The sequence below is a fragment of the Sinocyclocheilus anshuiensis genome, unplaced genomic scaffold (assembly GCF_001515605.1).
Source record: "Sinocyclocheilus anshuiensis isolate Anshui unplaced genomic scaffold, SAMN03320099.WGS_v1.1 scaffold156, whole genome shotgun sequence".
Lineage (NCBI taxonomy): Eukaryota > Metazoa > Chordata > Actinopteri > Cypriniformes > Cyprinidae > Sinocyclocheilus > Sinocyclocheilus anshuiensis.
In genome coordinates this window covers 247,688-266,817 of record NW_015554069.1, presented here as the reverse complement: position 1 = coordinate 266,817, position 19,130 = coordinate 247,688, and the positions used below count along the sequence as shown (strand labels likewise).

Sequence of the window (19,130 nt, the reverse complement as noted above, 5' to 3'; positions counted from 1 at the left end):
ATTTTAGGACTGCACTGGGGAAACATCAAACAGACCAATTCAATATTTCATCACACATTTACAGAAATGAAATGACATAACATCAGTTACTTTCTGTTTCATACTTTAGTAGCTTGATATTATAATTAAGACATTGTTACTTTTAATGTAAAGTAACAGTTATGTAACAACTTTTTATAAGTAGGATATTGTTACTTTTTAAGTTACTTTTTATGAAATTAGCACAATATTGTTACTTTAGGTAACTAAAATTGTTACTTTTTATTCAATAATTAGGATTTTGTTACTTTTAAGTAACTATAATTAAAAAGTTACTTTTTATAAGATTAGAACAATATTGTTACATTAAGAAAAAATACTAAAAAGTGACTTTTTATATAATAAGTTGGATATTGTGATGTTTTATGTAACAATAACAAAAAATATAAGTAGGATATTGTTACTTTTTAAGTAACAACAACAAAAAGTTACTTTTTATGGAATTAGCACAAAATTGTTACTTTAACAATTATAAAAAGTTATTTTATTAAATAAACTGGATATTGATACTTTTCAGTAACAATAATAAAAGTTACTTTTTTATTGTGCAAGTAGGATATTGTTATTTTTATAAAAAAAAGTTACTTTTCTATGAAATTAACACAATATGTTTACTTTAAACAACAGCAATTGCTTTTTTATTCAACAAGTAGGATTGTTACTTTTTAAGTAACAATAATAAAAAGTAACTTTTCATGACAGCACAACATTGTTACTTTAAGTTACTTTCTATGAGATTACCACAATATTGTTTTAAGCAATATATTTTAAGTAATAATAATAAGCAGTTGCTTTTTATTTACTAATGTTACTTTTTAAGGAACAATAATTAAAAGTTACTTTGTATGTAGTAAGAAAGGTATTGTCACTTTTTAATAACAATAACAAAAAGTTACTTTTTAAGTAAATGGAGAACAAAACAAAGAGGTTTCAGAAGACAGACGTAAATATGTAGTGACAGATAGATTTATCATCATACAGCCAAAAAACTTCCTCATTTTAGTTTCTTTCCTCTGTTGAACCCCTCCCCAGTGCTCTCTCTATCTCTATCTCTCTCTCTCTCTCTCTCTATCTCTGTGTCTCTCGGTGTCTCTCTCTCTCTTTCTGAGACACACTCTTCCGCGAGCAGCAGTGGGCGGTCATCTCTCTCTCTCTCTCTCTCTCTCTGTCTCTCTCTCTCTCTCTCTCTCTCTCTGTGCTCGGTGAGGCTCAGGGTCAGAGGATGTCAGGTCGCTCTCAGCAGCTCAGATGATGCTCGTGTGTTTGCTGTGCTGGCGGTGAGGATGGACTCTCACACACTGCAGTGAAGGCTTCACACACTCTATGGAGGAGCTCTGACAGAGAGGTTTCCCGTCTGAAGCTGTTAGGTCAGTCGTACAGGAGCTGCAGCATGGCGGACGCAGCTGAGAGCGTGAATAAAGACATGAAGGTGTTTGCGGTGGACAGCCAGGCGTTCCCGCCTCAGGTGTCTGTCAGGAGCGCCGGCCCGCGGCTCTCTGTCATCTACCTGCTGCTGGCCGTGGCTCTGCTGGGCGTCTTCATCGAGGCTGGATTCATCTGGCATCTCTACAGCAGGCCTGCGGTGAGTCCTCACGCATGTGTTCCTCGTCAGTTTCTTCATGCAGTTATTACTGTACTTATGCTCGGTTAACACTCTGGAGGCCTTTGGTCATGTTAGACCAAAAAAGTCTATGTTTTTGAATTTGTTTTTGAAAATATGCAAACATACACAAAACAAAGGATGCAAACATGAATAGAAAAGAGAAAATAAAAAAGTCACACCTGTGATCCAAATGGGGAAAATGAATATACAGAACAGTTATGTATTATTAAGTAGCCGTGACAAAACAGTCTTTAATTATGCCCAAATATATCCAAATGCAAAACTTAGCAAAAGTACCTATAATTTATACTAAAATCTAAACACAGCCTTATCTGTCTATACCACAATTTAGCAGTGAAAATTGTCTAGGACCACGAAATTCCCTCAAAATACAGAATATTAATTAATGAATAAAATATAGCGCATTTACATTTAGTCATTTAGCAGACACTTTTATCCAAAGCGAGCTGCGGCGCCCGGGGATCAGTTGGGGGTTCGGTGCCTTGCTCAAGGGCACCTCAGTCATGGTATTGAAGGTGGAAGAGAGCGCTGTACATTCACTCCCCCCACCTACAATCCCTGCCGGTACGAGACTCGAACCCGCAACCTTTGGGTTACGATTCCGACTCTCTAACCATTAGGCCACGACTTCCCCATGAGTATTTACAATGGGCTCCAGAAGACCACAGAGATCACTGATCACAGGACTCGGATTGAAGATCAAGATGCTCTCTTTAGATCATCTGAAGTCATGCTGGAGATCCTGACCATCAGGTTTAGTTCATGTAGCTCCAGAGACACCAAATACTGACTCATCCACACCCTTGGCTTTCACTTAGATTGCAGTTCTGAGAATACTTGTAATGAAAAACATTTATTCAATTGGAAAAAAAACCAACACAGTCATTTCACTAGTGCTGACACACCTACTGTACATCTAATAAAGAAAGTGAGTATTTTAGTTGCTGTAGCTGCTCAACCTCTCTTTGACAGTGTTTTTCACTGCGTTTTATCTTTTCGGTGATCATGTGGTGTGACTCAGTTAATACATGAGCTCATGAAACTGGCATGTGCAATAATTGACCCCCACCCCTGTGCAGTCATCACTTCCTCTTACGCTGCAGGAAATGTTCCCATCTTTCTCTTTTTGGATGCTGCCAAACATCTCATAATCTCACTCTGCTTTGACCTTTTTGCTGATGGTCTGAACCCTTTGGTAACTAGCCCAGATCGCTAACCACTAGGTTGCACAACCCCCGCAGAATATTGCTCATGGTTTTGGATTATTGTGTAGATTTCCTGTAAACATATATAATGGTTTGCACACTTACACCCAGGCCAGACACCCAAGCCATTGTGACATTTTCAAAACCAAAAAAAAAAAACATTATACAGACATAACAAACAGTAAAAGGCATTAGAAATACACGATTAAGCTCCATGCACTAAAATCAATTGGTGTTCATTCTGGTAAAGAGCGTAATATCCTCCATCAAAACTAATAACAGTGTGTTATGGTCCTACAAACGACTAACGGATCTTATAGGACTGGGAGGCTTTTTAAAATAAGTCAGTTTTGTTAAAAACGTTAAAACAATAGATTCTTGCATACCCTCACTCACCTTCCCCCAGAAAAAAGTTCAATTGTAAGCTCTAGGTATCAAGAAAATCAAAAAATAGCTGATTAGTGATAGCAAAATGGTTCCAAATTAGTGCTAATGTTTGACACGAAAACTCTGATTTTGTCTGTTCAGACCAATGCGTTAACAAAAGGCAGGCTGAATGAATATACATTGTCACTCTCTGACAGTAGATGGCGCTTTTAGAAAGGCCAAAATAACCTGGTTACTCCAGGACATAAACCACTATGTAAAGCTCAAAGTATTTTTATACATGTACACTAGCAACAGTGAAATGCGTAACCTTTCAAAGTATTATCCATTTGATAGCGCACACGAACACAGGTGGTCGACTCTAGAAAGCTTCATCTTTGTCCAGCGTCTGCAGTATTTTTCTCCAGAAGTTACGAGTGAAAAAACATCTTTGTACTCTTTTAAACTAAAGCTGGGCTCTCTCATAACTCTCACACAAGCGCTTGTCAATGCAGGCGTCTACTTTTATTGCAGTTTTTCCGTCTCTTGTGCTTCGTTTTCTTCCAGTGCTGCCACCTTGTGGAACAACCGATTACTGCAAAGCAAATTCAATGTGCATGTGCGACCTGTGTGTGCGAAGTTTGCGTGGTTACAAAAACTGAATGGTGCACATACTATTATGGTGACGAAAGGATGTTAAACAACATGTGCATGTTTTCAAACAGCCATCCACGGGCTCTTATATCAGTGTTGCTGTTAATACTCTGGTTATTTTGTTTCAGTGTAAAGTTTGTTAATTTTGTGCAAAGCATACAGTGCATTCAGCTGAACTGTGCACATGTATTTTAAACGCTTCATGTCTTGTTCCATTCATGTAATAAACACGTCCACTGATGAGCTGTGGGCTATGACTAATTTCATGGGCAATGCAGACAAAATTACAATTTAAAAATCAATCAGAGCTATAGAAATGTATCGTCATTTTATAAAGCAAGTAAAGGTATATATTATGAGAAGGCTACTTTCTACGACCTTTATATATCCTGCAGTCATGGCGAGAGGTTCCTTCAATCTAAAAGACAAGAATCGAAAAATAATTGAAAACAACATTGAGGCTCTTGGAATCGAATCCCAAGAACCAAGAATCGGACTCGATTCCAAAAATTTCGAAATCGAGCAGCCCTGCTTCTCACTGTAACGGCTACGGCTCTGAGCATGTGACTACAAGCGCGAATCCTATTGGTTGGCTGATTTTATTTAGCTGTGCAACTGAAAAGAGATTAGAACGCTTCAAAATCAGATGCATTGATGACACACAAATACTTGTTTCAGTCTGAAGCAGACGCATTAACAGCCATTCGTTTGCACGGCTGTGAACAGGCCTTCATTTACTTTGTATATACACATCTGAAATGCCAAAACGTAATAGGAAAAATATGTGAAAAACATCAAATATTTTCTCAATTTTTTTTCTAGACAACATCCGATATCCAGAAAGTGGAATATATAAAAGTGAGTATATTTTTTTACGCAGGTGTGTATATAAAGGTGTGTTTGACGATCATATTAACGCTGCTGTAAATATTTATCCGCAGGGAGAGAAGTACCCGTTTCCCAGAAGTTCACAAGGTTGGTAAACACTCACACAGTCAGAGCACTGAAGCGCTGCCCTTCACGATGTGTTCCGCGTTCATTCGGCTTGTTTTCTCAACAGATTTTAATGAAGCTTTGCCTGCGAAACTTCCCAAAGCTGAGAGCAAACCGGCAGCATTTCTGCAAAGTATGAAACACCTTCTACACACAGTCGAATGTTACTTTTAGTGTATTTATGATTTCCCCCCCCCCATTTTTCTTCATATGCATCAGCCATTATATTGCTAAAAGTACTGCAGCTGGTTCCTGCATGATGTTTGTGTGTGTTTGTGTAGTCGCTTCGCCCGCGTCTGGCGGGAACGGCGTCCTGCACTGGAGAGCCGACAGCTTCCCGGGGTTCATGAGGGGTCTGGAGTACAAGAACAACAGCCTGTACATCCAGCAGGACGGGCACTATTACATCTTCTGCAAGATCGCTCACCTGGAGAACTGCAACTTCTGCAAGCATCAGGTCATGCAGTGCACGGAGAGGTACAGCTCACAGGCCATCGAGCTGATGCAGAGCTCCAGGTACTCCACAGAACACCACACATCGCTTCAGATCACGGCTGCAAGCGCTGAGGCTCATGAATGTCTTTACTGTAGGTTTATCTGCGCGCCCAATAAATCCCAGTGGAGGGGCAACAGCTACCTGGGAGGCATCTTCCAGCTTTTTAAAGGAGACAGTGTGTTCGTGAAGGTCAATAACAGCTCGCAGGTGCATGGTGAAGCCTACGAGAACTTCTTTGGGGCCTTCATGGTCTAAATACTGACATACTGATGCAAGAAAATCACACACACACACACACACGCACACTCACACTCACACACTCAGACACACACTCACACACACACACTCACACACACACACACACTCTCTCACACACACACACACACTCACACTCACACACACACACACAAACACTCACGCACACACTCACACACACACTCACACACTAACACACACACACACACACACACTCTCTCTCTCACATACACACACACACACACACACTCACAAGTTCTCATTCCAGTTTTTAAATAATATTTTACATATTTTATGAATCTTTGCAATATAGAATTGTGCTATTTTTTTACTTCTGCAGGTGAATAATATATATTTAGCATGTATTGCTGAAATCTGACCTTCAGATCAGATGCCATTTCTCTTTTAATCATGTAATCATGTTTTTTTTAGTATTATTATTATTTAAGAAAACATGTTTCAGATGCTTGTAAACAAGTTGTTATCGATCTTTTATCTATATATATGATTATAAAGCATAGTCACCACCTTTGGTCAGGTTTATTTTTCTTTGTTTTATTTTCATGATGGAGCAAGTTTCAAAGCATCTTTCAGTACTGAGGTATTTTACCACCACAGTAAGTCAAGAACACATGAAAGGAATACTTCACTCAAAAATGAACATTTGCAGGCCATCCAAGATGATGATGAGTTTGTTCGTTCATGGCTAGAGATTGCATGACTACAAAAATTAGCAATGGATGCTCTGCAGTGAATGGGTGCCGTCAGAATGAGAGTCCAAAACAGCTGATAAAAACATCACAATAATCCACAGCACTCCAGTCCATCAGTGAACATCTGGAGAAGACAAAAGCTTCAGCTTTAAGATCCAGCATTAAGACTGGTTTAACTAAAATACAAGTCCATAATCCATAATAACACTTGCTCCAGTGAAAACCGTTGTCTCTCACATCAAAATCCAGCCACATATTTGTTTAGAGCTGTGCTTGATCTGTGCAGATTTCTCTCCTGATTCAGACCAGAACACTTTTGGCAGAAACGTTATTATGGATTATGGACTCATATTTTCATATTTCGATTAGTTTCAGCTTTTGTCTTCTCCAGATGTTCACTGATGGACTGGAGTGCTGTGGATTACTTGTGGATTATTGTGATGTTTTTATCAGCTGTTTGGACTCTCATTCTGACGGCACCCATTCACTGTAATGCTAAGTTTCTCCAAATCTGATGGCCTGAGGACACTTTCGGCAAATTTTCATTTTTGGGTGAACTATTCCTTTAAGTGCGTTCAACGAGACGGCACACTTGAATCGATCAAACGTTCAGCTGTGCGTTCACGTTCTGCCGTGGAGTGGGGGTGTGACATTGTTTGTTGTTATTTATAAAAGTGCATACTGTATTTTGATATTGACTGGAATGTGCATTAAATGTGCATCATAATAATAAAATATTGCAATGTCAGAGTCTTCTCTTGCGAGTCACAATAGTCTTGCACAACGATGCTTATCTTCCTTATTTTCTAGCTCTTGATTTCAACCTCAGTGTGCTGAATGCAGCGCTGCACATCAAAGCCGCACAGAGCACGACAGATAAAGAGAGAGATGGAGGGAAGGATGGAGGGAGACGGCAGGATGTGGCTGCATAAGACAGAAAGGGGACAGAGCACAGGAACGAATGGGTTTTTTGGAGGGGGGGCAGCGGGTGCATTTTCCTGACTCAGCGCATTTCTGCATTCACAATGGAAGTTTCCAAAAAAAAACCTGCAGTCGCCCACACACAAACAAATGGCTGTGTAGTTTCTTTTCGATTTACTTTCCGCTTTAAGAGTGGAAGTCAAAAATCCCTGCTAATGTTTTCTGCTCGCCTTTGTGAGTCAAACTGATATTACTCTGTGACCCACAGGTCAGATTGGGGGGTCTTGTTAGTGAGGGTCCATTCGCCCCTGCTGGCAGATGCTGGTATTACAAAAACCAGTGTTTCTCAATTGCTTTGGCTAATTTTCCAAATTGAATTTTCTTGTTCACACCAAATATGAGTTTCTTATTCATTTAAAGGGATAGTTCACCCAAAAATGAAAATGTGTTGTTTATCTGCTTACCCCCAGGGCATCCAAGATGTAGGTGACTTTGTTTCTTCAGTAGAGCACAAACAAAGATTTTTAACTCAAACCGTTGCAGTCTGTCAGTCTTATAATGGAAGTGAATGGGAATCACGGCTTTGAGAGTAAAAAAAACCACACACAAACAAAACCAAATTAAACCCTGTGGCTCGTGACGATACATTGGTGTGTAAAGACACGAAACGATCAGTCTGTGCAAGAAACTGAACAGTATTTATATCGTGTTTTACCTCTGATTATCTCTCAAATGGACCATTGACACTCCTAATTGAGATTGTAGATGGTCAATGGTCCATTTGAGAGATAGGTGGCGGTAATGCACTTATAAGTCTGCTGTTGAGAACATGCTCAGGACAGTTCGGAAATTGCAGTGCATCAGAGGTAAGAAACGATATAAATACTGTTCAGTTTCTTGCACAGACCGATTGTTTCATGTCTTTACACACCAATGTATCGTCACGAGCCGCAGGGTTTAATTTGGTTTTGTTTGTGTGTTTTTTTTTTACTCTCAAAGCCGTGATTTCCATTCACTTCCATTATAAGACTGACAGACTGCAACGGTTTGAGTTAAAAATCTCCGTTTGTGTTCTACTGAAGAAACAAAGTCACCTACATCTTGGATGCCCTGGGGGTAAGCAGATAAACATCACATTTACATTTTTGGGTGAACTATCCCTTTAAGCAAACTGCTCGTGTTTTGGCACCCATGCAAAAGAGTAAGTCCACCTGTCTACAATTTGCACAAAAAAACTACATGCACATGGCTCAAAACTGACGAGTTGATTTGCATTGAAACTTCTAAACCTTCTTTCATCATGTGAGCCATCACACGCAAAATGATCATTCAATTATCAAAATCTGTCAGAAACACATGAGTTGTTACATTTTCACACTGAAAAAAATGCCTTTGAAGCAATTTGCACTTAGAAATGGCTAGTACGTTTCACAAATAATTACAAAGACATGGTAACACGTTGAATTAAACACATTTTGAAGTCGAAACACTCAAATAGTATTCTCTTGTACAGTGTACTCAATCAATCCATTTGTATTTATATAGCATAAAAAAAACTGAAGTTGACAAAAGTGCAAGACAACACTGAAGACACACTAGTTGCAAGTAATACAGATACTAATGATAGTAAAATAAATAAAATAAAATGGAATATATAAAGGGGATCATGATCTCTATGAAATTTTTATTTACTTGGAATTTTTTTTTTTTTCCAGTGCAGATGCCATTTGTGATGTCCTGTAAACCTTACTTCATTATAGTAGATGTTTTAACAGTAGAAACAATGAAATATGAGTTTCTCCTTGTGTGCTGCTTTTGGTGTCACCGCTCAGTCACAAGAATGTAGCAAAAAGAGAAGTAAGAAAAGAGTTTCGGTGTGTATAAAGTGCACACATCAGCTTGATGGTGCAATGGCTGGACAAACATGAGCAGTGTTTCACTACCGTAGGGATTTCCACCTCAGGTTCACAAACATATCAATACCAACCTCAAATTAAAACGATTACAACATGACAAGTCTTAATATGTGTGAGCATTACTTGATCTCTCAGGATTTTCTTCAGATAGATTGGTAACACTTTAGAATAATGGTCCGTTGTTAACAAGTAACTATGCAGGAAGTAATAGGTAGTACTACATTAACACTTAACTTAATACTATTAACTAATAGAGAAGCAAGATTAACTAAGCATGAAGTAGTAGCAAATGTAGGACAAAGGTAGTTTCTTATTAGATATTTGATAATTACTAAAAAAAAATATCCTCATTGAGAACCACTTGTGAACTATGACCTAATAGTATTAAGTTAAGTGTTAATGTAGTACTACCTATTACTTCCTGCATAGTTACTTGTTAACAACGGACCATTATTCTAAAGTGTCACCGATAGATCATGCAGATCCCAGGGCTTCAGATCACTCAAGCGGTTGGAAGCCACCATTTTATCATGTGCAGAAATCTCAAACATAACTGCCAATAGAAACCCCCTCGAGAACAGGAGCTAACTGTATGAGGGCTTGTGAATTGAATGTGCTTTAGAATGAGTGTAAGGTCTAGACGCCTACACACTAAACGCTCTCGTACACTCATTATCATACTGTGCGGTCGTGGTGACATGGCATTTGACACACCTGGTGGTTTCCTTCCACAGCCGCTCACACTGCACCTGAACACGACAGGAAGAAGAACTCTGAGTCTGATGTCACTTCCTCCAACAGCCATGCACTTCATTTAATGATAGATAGATAGTCTGATAGACAGCTCTTGGATCTGTGTGTTATGGCTGTGATGGTGTTGTAGAGTGTTTGCTGCTGTGCTGTGGGAAGCGGTGAGATCGAGAGTGAGAGATCGAGAGACGGGGGCGGCAGAGCCTGCGCTTCTGATTCAGCACTTTTCTAGCATCTTGGTGGAAGTTTCCAGAAACGTTCTGTCTTTATACGCAACCAACTGTTCTCTTTTCTTATTTCTTTCTGTTACTCAGAGAGAAAGAGTGAAAGAGAGAGAGCAACGAGTGGCATGAGAAAGAAAGAAAAACGAGCGGCTCGTTTCTTTCCAAGCATCAGCCTTTGTTCCTCTAAAGACCAAGATCAGAGAGACCAAACACAGTCCTGCCAAAACCTTTAACCAGACCTAAAAGCAGAGGGATGATGGGCTGATCCAGTTTAGACATCTGCTGATCCAGCACCACGGATGATAAACCATCAACACGTCCTTCTCTTAAACCACAGTCAGTGTCTGCTCTGAACAGGCTGTGAGAGTCTGGAGTGAGAAAATATTAAAGATTTGTCAGTGAACACATCTGTTAAACAGACAGTGATGGTCTAGCAGTTACGCTCTTAAAAATAAAGGTTCTTTATTGGCATCAATGGTTCCACAAAGAACGTTTACCATCCATCCCAGACAGCAACATAGTGTTGGCCCAGATCCGGCCCACATCTGGCCCATGTGAAATCCATGCGGGCCGGATCTGGGCCGAAACGGTCTGCTGTCTGGGATGGAAACTTTTCATTCCACAAAAGCTTCTTCACAGTGGAAAAATGTTCTTTAGATTATTAAAATGTTCTTCACACTGTTCACTAAAACTGGTTCTTCTATGGCATCGCTGTGAAAACCCTCTTTAGGAACCTTTATATTTAAGAGTGCAGGTCCCCAGGTCCTGTTGAGATGCAGCAGTGTTTTCCTGAGCTGCATGAGCCAGTGTTTCACTTCTCCACGTCCATCAACAGGTGGCAGAAGACATCCGCAGAGCTGCCTTCAGCAGAGACTCCGCTGCAGATCTGCTCAAGTGAGCATGAACATTTTTCAGCTGTTTTTAATTTCTGGAGCAGATCTTAGCAGGACAGGGACGTCTACTGGAGCAGATTTGTTTGGAAGCACAATCGCTGGCATTTCAAAACCGTCACGTTTGCTGCTTGCTCATCTTCTCTTGGTCTCTGCAATGGGCATCAAACAGCCACTGGCTCCACCTACACGTCCAGTGAGACATCTCTTCAATTATCATGTTTAGTGTGCATGTAAGCACGTCCGCTGAGTCACGGTAATTGTGCCTAAAAAGCGTGAAATCCTCCTTAAAGTGTGTGCCTGCTGAGAAGCATGGCTCTTCTAACAGGAAGACTGCTGGACGTGGTTACAGTAGACACGCGGTCGGGCTCTTTCTCAACGACTTTAGTCATGCAGACCTTCTCCTGCCTTGTAACAATTTCCAGAGAAACTCAAAGGAGCTGGAGACAGGCCAGGTCAGATAGCTGGCAGATTTAATATGGCTCATTTGATACATGTGTTATTGAAACACAAGCTCAGATAATGGCGTCTGTTGTAGTAGCTGACTGAAGCACAGCTGTCTGGATGTGTTACACTCTTAAAAATAAAGGTGCTTCAAAAGGTTCTTCAAGCAATGCCATAGAACCATTTTTAGATGCACCATTTTTTAGCATTCAGTCAAAGGTTCTTTAAAGAACCATCTCTTTCTTACTGTTTTGTAATCTGAAGAACCTTCTTTCGCCACAAAGAACCTTTTGTGAAGCAGAAACGTTCTTCAGATGTTAAAGGTTCTTTATGGAACCATTTAGACAAAAAGGTTCTTCTATGGCATCGTGAAGCACCTTTATTTTTAAGCGTGTACTAAGATGACTGCTGAGTGAACTTCGAGCAAAGAGGTTAGACGTATAGTACCAATACGGTTCAATAGCATAATGGGAGAAAGACTGCACATGGCTGGTCCAGCCTGAAATATAAGCATTTTAACACCATGAAACAGCATTTAGGAGATGGTCCATGGCTGATTTTGGCAAATTCGGTTTCCAGAAACAGCTGCCTGGAGGCGTTGAAAAGAAGGCCGCCAAGTAAAAAGACTTTTCTTGAAAGGGATGCAAACATTTATCAAGCAATCACAACACAACCTTAACTAACTAGAAAAGAAAAGAAAAACTAACTACAAACAGCCAGCATACGAAGAATCACATGATGAAAAATTACAGTTCGTTTCATCTCACTTCTAGTAGCGCTGCATTGATTTCCACTAACTCCCTTTAAACTCGCAGATAAAACTGACGTGAAATGGCATTTACAGCTCATTCTACATTCACAACTCATTTTTCAGGTGAAACAGGAAAAACTCACGATCAGTGGCGTCAGACAGAAATCAAATGTTTTGCACGTTGGAATAATGTGCACTGATGAATCACTGACAGCAAGACCAAGAGCGTGTATTGGGAAAGTCAGTTTTGACTCATGTGGAGTTTAAATGTCTTTGGTAGAGTCTCTCCTGCACATTCAGTGTCGTGAAGTCTCGCACCCGCTCGCTTCCAGTCAGATGTATTAAGGCGAATCTCACACTGACTCATGTCATTTCCGGATGCTCTGCACAGCATGCCCATATTTTTTACATCCGGTAGAGAGGAACAAAGCAATGATTTGCTGAAGTGGGTGAGATGTTAGTGGAGTGTCTGCAAGCTTTATTTGGAAGAACTCAATGCACGCATGCATTGTATCGTCTGGTTTTTTTGTTCTCCTACAGTATCTGCTGACAACATATATTTGGTCTTGAGCAAACTCGGGCTGTTTGTTTGTTTGTTTGTCGAGTTTGTGCAGATGTGGTGAGGACTGAAACCTGCTCTCGCGCCTCTGACAGAAAGTGACGTGAGCGAGATGGCCTGGATGTAGAGCAGAACTTTCCTCCCACAGGCTCTGATCAGACCTCGCCAAAGGAAAGTCACACATGAGATCTCATTACCATCTCAGCTGCTTCTCCCAGACATCAACGCAGTCAAATGGAGATTTTTGTCCTCCCATGTCTGTTCAAATGAAATTAGCTGAAATCCCAAAAATTCTTGATATGAACTCAAACATTTCTCATCAAATGACCTGAATGGCTCTCCACATTCTTTTTCATAGCTCTATATGTGACCCTGGAGTACAAAACCAATCATAAGGGTCAATTTTTTGAAATGTAGATTTATACATCATCTCTAAGCTGAATAAATAAGCTACTAATAAAATACTAAAAAAAAAAAAAAAAAACTTTGAGAATCTGGGGGTTCAAAAAAAAATCTAAATATTGAGAAAATCATCTTTAAAGTTGTCCAAATGAAATACAGTAGAATGCAGAAGAAATTTCAACACACTTCAGCAATAAAAAAAGACACACGAATGTTTGTCTAGAGTAATTGTGCTTATTAGTACGGTTGAACTGGATCATTGAAGGTCAGATGCAAATATAATGGGATTAAATACATAAAGGAAATGTGTGTTGTTTAACATTTAATTATTGCAGGTTGGCGTTATATTCTGAGTTGTATTTTTGGCAAATATAAAAGCCTTTTCACACCAAAAGTGAAATGAATAAGCCTCAGGCTGAAGGAAAAGTCAAATTACATCCATACAGTAGAATGCAGAAGAAATTTCAACACACTTCAGCAATAAAAAAAGACACACGAATGTTTGTCTAGAGTAATTTGTGCTTATTAGTACGGTTGAACTGGATCATTGAAGGTCAGACGCAAATATAATGGGATTAAATACATAAAGGAAATTTGTGTTGTTTAACATTTAATTATTGCAGGTTGGCGTTATATTCTGAGTTGCATTATTTTTATTCATTTTGAGGAATACTGAATCTGTGTTTTTTTTGTGAGCGAGATGAATTAATGTATATTCATATTTTAGAACTACAGTAACATCTGATTTCTGTCACCATGGGGACAGGAGAGCTGTCAATCAATAAATTGGAAAAGAAAATTCTTATTTGAAAAAATAACTCAGATATTTTCTTGTAAATTAAAAAGTAATGTTACTTTACTAGTTACTTGAAAAAAGTCATCTGATTACATAACTCGCGTTACTTGTAATGCGTTCCCCCCAACACTGCTTATGACTGCTTTTGTGCTCCAGGGTCACATATATTTAATTTATTTTTGTAACCATTACTGGATGCCAACTTCCGACTCATTTGTGTCTGTTCTAATGTTTTATTTTAGGAGAAACATCTGAGATTCAGCTGAAGCGTAAATAAAACTCCATTATAACTCTAAAAGAGCAGCATCTGAGCTGCAACATAAGCATAAAGTAACACCGAAGAGCGTTAGCATCATCTCACCTCAACAAATAGCCCACAGTTATGCAAATTGAACATTTTGCATTTTTATTAAATACTCTGTTTACATAATAATGCACTTCACACACAGTCATCGTCATTACATTCATCCCTAGAGTTCCTGAGTTTGTTAGCATTCATACGGTGCTTTCCTCCACACCAGACGCACAACACAAGCGCGTGCTCGTGAAGAGATGTTCACGTACATTCACACATGCAGCTTTTTGAGTTCTTGAACGTAGAGCGAAACGTACAGACCCAGCCGAGGCACTAGTGTTGATGTGCTGGTCGAAGTTCACTCGGTATTTCTGTGATGCACCTAAACAGCAGTAGAATAATACAGTACATGCAATCAGTGAACGAAAGGGTTCGGTCTGACGCCTCACACACGTAGTGATGTCTACAAATGTTTAAACACACTATGTACAGTATACACAAAAAATATGAATATAAATATTGCAAATATTTAACATGTTACACATATAAATACATTTAAATTATAAATAGTGCTTAAGAAGCATGGCTTATCAGTTCAAGCCCAGACAAAGTTTCTAGACGTCGTTGCATTTTCTGAGCTTTTGTTGTAGAGGAAAATCTGCAAAATTTGGCAGAATGCATTTGAATATTGTGGCTAAAACGTGAAAGAGCCACTCTTTTTGGTAGCTGAAGGCATTGCCAAATTAGCCAAGAGAGTCTGTGGACATTAGTGGAGTCCTGCTCATCAGAGCATTAAAAACAAGTCCTGAGTGGATCAAAGTGACGCGACTCAAACGAGCAGCCCCAAATCAGTTTGGTCGGGCTTCTGCTGATCACGTGTGACGCAGCGCTCCTAATCCGTCCACCAGAAACATCCCAAAGCCAGAGTCATTCATCTCCAGTTTCCAGTTGTCTAGTGTGCCTTCAACCTGTGATTTGACCATGAGGCGGTTTCCATTTTCCTGAAAGGTCACGACACGCCAACACGTCTGACTGTGAGGCGTTTCTTTGCTCCGCTCAGGCAGCGAGACGGTGCAGGGGAGCTCTTCGCTATTGTGTTTATTGTAAAAGCTGACAGTGAATTGGCCAGATGGACACCGTCCAGTGCAGGAAAAATTGAGCTGGACGTACAGGAAGTAGCTTCCGCTTTCATTGATGTTCAGCACATTCTGGTTTTTCTCATAGCTGTAGAGAGAGCCAATGGTTTGACCCTTTCCATACGCGAAAGGTTCCCACGCCATCACACCTGTTTTGAGTTCACCTGCAGGGCGGAGACAAAGAGACACGCTCAGTCCCAAGACTTTAACAGAGGAAGTCAATGTGCAAAGGAATTTTTTTTTTTCCGGGTTCAATACAAGTTCATTACGTTTTAGAATTGTTTGCATTCTTAAAGTTCCAAAATGTGAAATATAACTTACTTTCAGTGGCCCTCAGGTAAACAAAATTCTGCACCTAGAAAAAGGAAGACAGGGAAAACAAAACATCAGATACAGATTTGACGACTCGTGTAAAACAAGAGCCCTGGTCTGATTCATTTCTCAGAAATGCTTTTTGGCTCTGCAGAGCTATTGGGATGCTACATGGTTCGATCCAGATTAAAAATATTCTTTGTTTCATTGTAGGTTCTTTTGGCGTTTTGGTTTATTAAAACACCACAACACAGCTGCGTTTTTTTCTTCTTCTTCTAAAAACCAATGAATAAAATGCACTTTGTTGAACTCCTATGGCATCAAGCGGTTTCCTTTATGTAATTTAGTATTTATTTTAAAAAAGCGTACTGTTGTTACTCTCTAAAAAATGCTGGGTTGTTCAATCCAACTTTGGGTCAAATATGGACAAACCCAGCTGTTATGTTAAATTTTTACATGAAATTGTTAACCCAAAAGTTGGGTTAGTCAATACTTAACCCAAAGTTGGGTTGAAACAATTTAGGGTTTGTTATTATTCTAGAATTCGAAACGCTCTATTTGGAACCTTTATCTCTCAAATCAAAGCTCTTATTGTCAACTCATAAAAAGTAAGTACTGAATGATTATCATAATCATATTTCATGGTATGTGCAAATTATTTAAACGTATTTTGAATAACACAACTGTCCAATCATAGTAAAGCCATGGTACACGTACAAACATTAAAATGCTACGGTATAAATACATAGACATCTACAAACTCACCTTATACGCGTCTCCGGTCTCGCGGAACGGCGCAGCCTGCGAGTCCGTAACTCCGTCTATATGTCGCGTCGTCCGCGCGTTTATCTTGTCCTCGATGTGTTTGGCGAAGTACAGCGCTCCCGCGAGCGTCGCCATAAACATGAGGAAGAGTGCGATCACGGACACGGTGAGGAAGGTGTCCAGACACCGGCTGCGGGAGCGCACGGCGGGCGACTGGCTCTCAACATCTGCGGACGCGGACATCTCGAGAAACGGCGTGTAAATAAATCGCTGTACATCCAAAGCAGGTGCTGCTCTGCTCGAGGGGAGACATCATGAGCGTTATATAGAGGCGCAGGAGGAGGAACTAGCGGGTTTCCCTTGTCACCTCCTCTTGCGCCCACAGGAGAGAGAAAGAGAGACCCAGACGCGAAGAGGGAGGTTTAGAGAAAAACCGACTAACTTTCCGCTTCTTTCGCTCTTGCGCAAACGGAGGTGGAAAGCGGGAGGAGAGTAAAGTGTGAATTTCTGTGACTGGCTCCGTATTCCGCTCGTTATTTAATGGAATATCGAGCTACATTTATCCCCTCACTTTAATACTGCATGCCATAATGCCTCCTTCACACAGTTTGTTGCATACTTTGTGTAAAAGTAAGACATTTGTATATACGTGGTATATTTGTGTGCACACTTACACCGCCAAATAAAGTGCTCGATTCGGATTTTGTTTACAAAACGTGGCTCAGACTGAAGCTGCCAAGGGCCTATATATAGGAGATGCTAAACTCTGAAATATGCTGAATATTGTAATTCATTTCTAAGGAAACATTTTGACGTTTAAGTATTAGTTTTGGACCTGATTCCAAGAAAAGTCTGACAGCACAAGCATGTGAGCTAAGTGAAAGTGAATTATTTTTATGTTGGAGCCGGTGTTTTCTCGCAATCCATGGTTTCTCTCACGGCCTTTGAGCAAATCTCTTTTGTTCCAGATCGGCGTCTGGATTTTGTGTTGCTTGATGCCAAATCTAGATTCGAACCGTTTTCAGTATTCAAGAAAAACTATACTAAATAACCGGACACAGAAATGTAAGATTTATGTAATCAAAAGAACTTCGGCCTTCCAGTCTTACATTTCTGCTTTAGCATTAATATTAAGGAGGTTTTATGCATGTTTATGACAACTGTCATTAAATGTCATTCGCTCAGTTATGTAATTTTTAATGCAAATATGACATTATTTGACCTAACCCTAACCTACCCTACCCCTACCCTTACCCCTAACCATAGCCCATAACAAAGACATCTCAAACAATGTCATCTTTGCATTAAAAATGACATAACTGAGCGAATGACACTTAATGACAGTTGTCATAAACATGCATAAAAAAACCTTTATATTCATGACGTGTGTCATGTCGTGATTATGAAGGTGTCATGTCAGTCTTATGCACACCCCTTCAAGTAAAGTGTAACCAAAATAACTTCTGTTATGCACTGTCCAAAGCATTTCAGTGTTAGTCAAGAGATTGGACTTTTACTCAAATGGGTTCATGAATAATTGACGACCTACAATTTCTTTAAGGAAATAATGGGTGCATTTTTAACAGATGTTTAAGTAAAAGCACATGTTCCTCCTTAAACAGTGTTTTAAAGGCATGCACATTATTTCATTTTGATCATTTCCTGATGTCCATTTGTGTGTGATTTCAAAGTATTTTCTGCATAGGCCAATGGAATTTTTCTGCATATGAAAGTTTATTCATCATGATTTTGCTTTGTATACTGTTCTAAAAATAGATCCCTGTGTCTGGAAGGGGAAGGGTGTGATTGTGTCACCTGCATGTGAAAACCTGTGCACCCGAGCCTGAGCGTCTACAGGAAGTGATGTCATCCGCACAGGTGTAGCAGCAGCTCTACGCCTACAGTGAGAGTCACTTTCTCAGATCCCTGTTTACTCCTGTCACTTCCTGTATGACATCACTGACCTGTTCGACAATACCCGTTTTCTTATCTTCATAGCTGTGAGTGTGGGTGTCTGTAGACAGGACAACTATTGCAGTGCTCTCTCTTGTGTGCTTTAGTGAGTTATTGAATCTGTTTCTGTAATGCATTCATCACATGAGGGCTTTAATCTCCTTGATTTCTGTCAGCTTCCCTTTTGAAAGTGCCTCTGCAGCGCTTCCTGAATGTGGACGGGTCTTTTCGCTTTATTTTCCAGACCCGTGATCAGACTGTACTTTGGGGAAAAGTAAACAAGACACATTCTGGAAAACCCAGCTTTTCTAAAATTAAAAACAGACATCCAGCCGCCCGTCCATCAGAAACTATGAGTTAGTAATTCATTTGATTCACATTTATCAGGATTTTCGAAGCTCAGTCAGTTCAATCTGTTTTGTAGGTTACTTTGGCTTAAATGACAACCATCCATGCATTTGATCTCCATTGTCTCTTATTTTCCCACACCGAAGTAGGCAACCCTCCACAAAGAAAAGATTTCCAAATAATGGCTGAGGTCGTAGCCGTGGGAACATATTTTATCTGGGGGCGGGGCTTGATGTTGCAGGGCGGGGCCACGGTGAGGGATTTTAAACAAAATCCTAATATTAAACAGCCCAAACACTTATATACTGTAGAGGAACATACAA

General features: G+C 39.8%; 2 protein-coding genes across 2 annotated transcripts; one reads left to right on the top strand and one right to left on the bottom strand.

Annotated features, from left to right (window-relative positions):
* Positions 1–1,247: 1,247 nt before the first annotated feature.
* On the top strand, positions 1,248–5,708 carry LOC107668677 (tumor necrosis factor ligand superfamily member 14-like). Its single transcript, XM_016460634.1, has 6 exons — positions 1,248–1,621; positions 4,711–4,746; positions 4,830–4,863; positions 4,949–5,014; positions 5,163–5,397; positions 5,473–5,708. The coding sequence occupies exons 1-6, from the start codon at positions 1,430–1,432 to the stop codon at positions 5,630–5,632; spliced, it is 723 nt and encodes a 240-aa protein (XP_016316120.1). The 5' UTR covers positions 1,248–1,429; the 3' UTR covers positions 5,633–5,708.
* An 8,744-nt stretch (positions 5,709–14,452) lies between these two features.
* LOC107668676 (uncharacterized) lies at positions 14,453–16,818 on the bottom strand (the record flags this gene model as incomplete). The annotated part of the gene is made up of 3 exons (XM_016460633.1): positions 14,453–15,593; positions 15,751–15,784; positions 16,507–16,818. Coding segments are annotated over 3 exons (774 nt in total), but the record flags the coding sequence as incomplete, so codon positions are not given.
* Between the last annotated feature and the right edge of the window lie 2,312 nt (positions 16,819–19,130).

Coding starts and splice junctions, on each gene's coding strand:
- LOC107668677 (XM_016460634.1), top strand. CDS start 1,430: ATGGCGGACGCAGCTGAGAGCGTGAATAAAGACATGAAGGTGTTTGCG. Junction 1,622..4,710: donor ATCTCTACAGCAGGCCTGCG/GTGAGTCCTCAC, acceptor TTTTTTTTCTAG/ACAACATCCGATATCCAGAA. Junction 4,747..4,829: donor AGAAAGTGGAATATATAAAA/GTGAGTATATTT, acceptor ATTTATCCGCAG/GGAGAGAAGTACCCGTTTCC.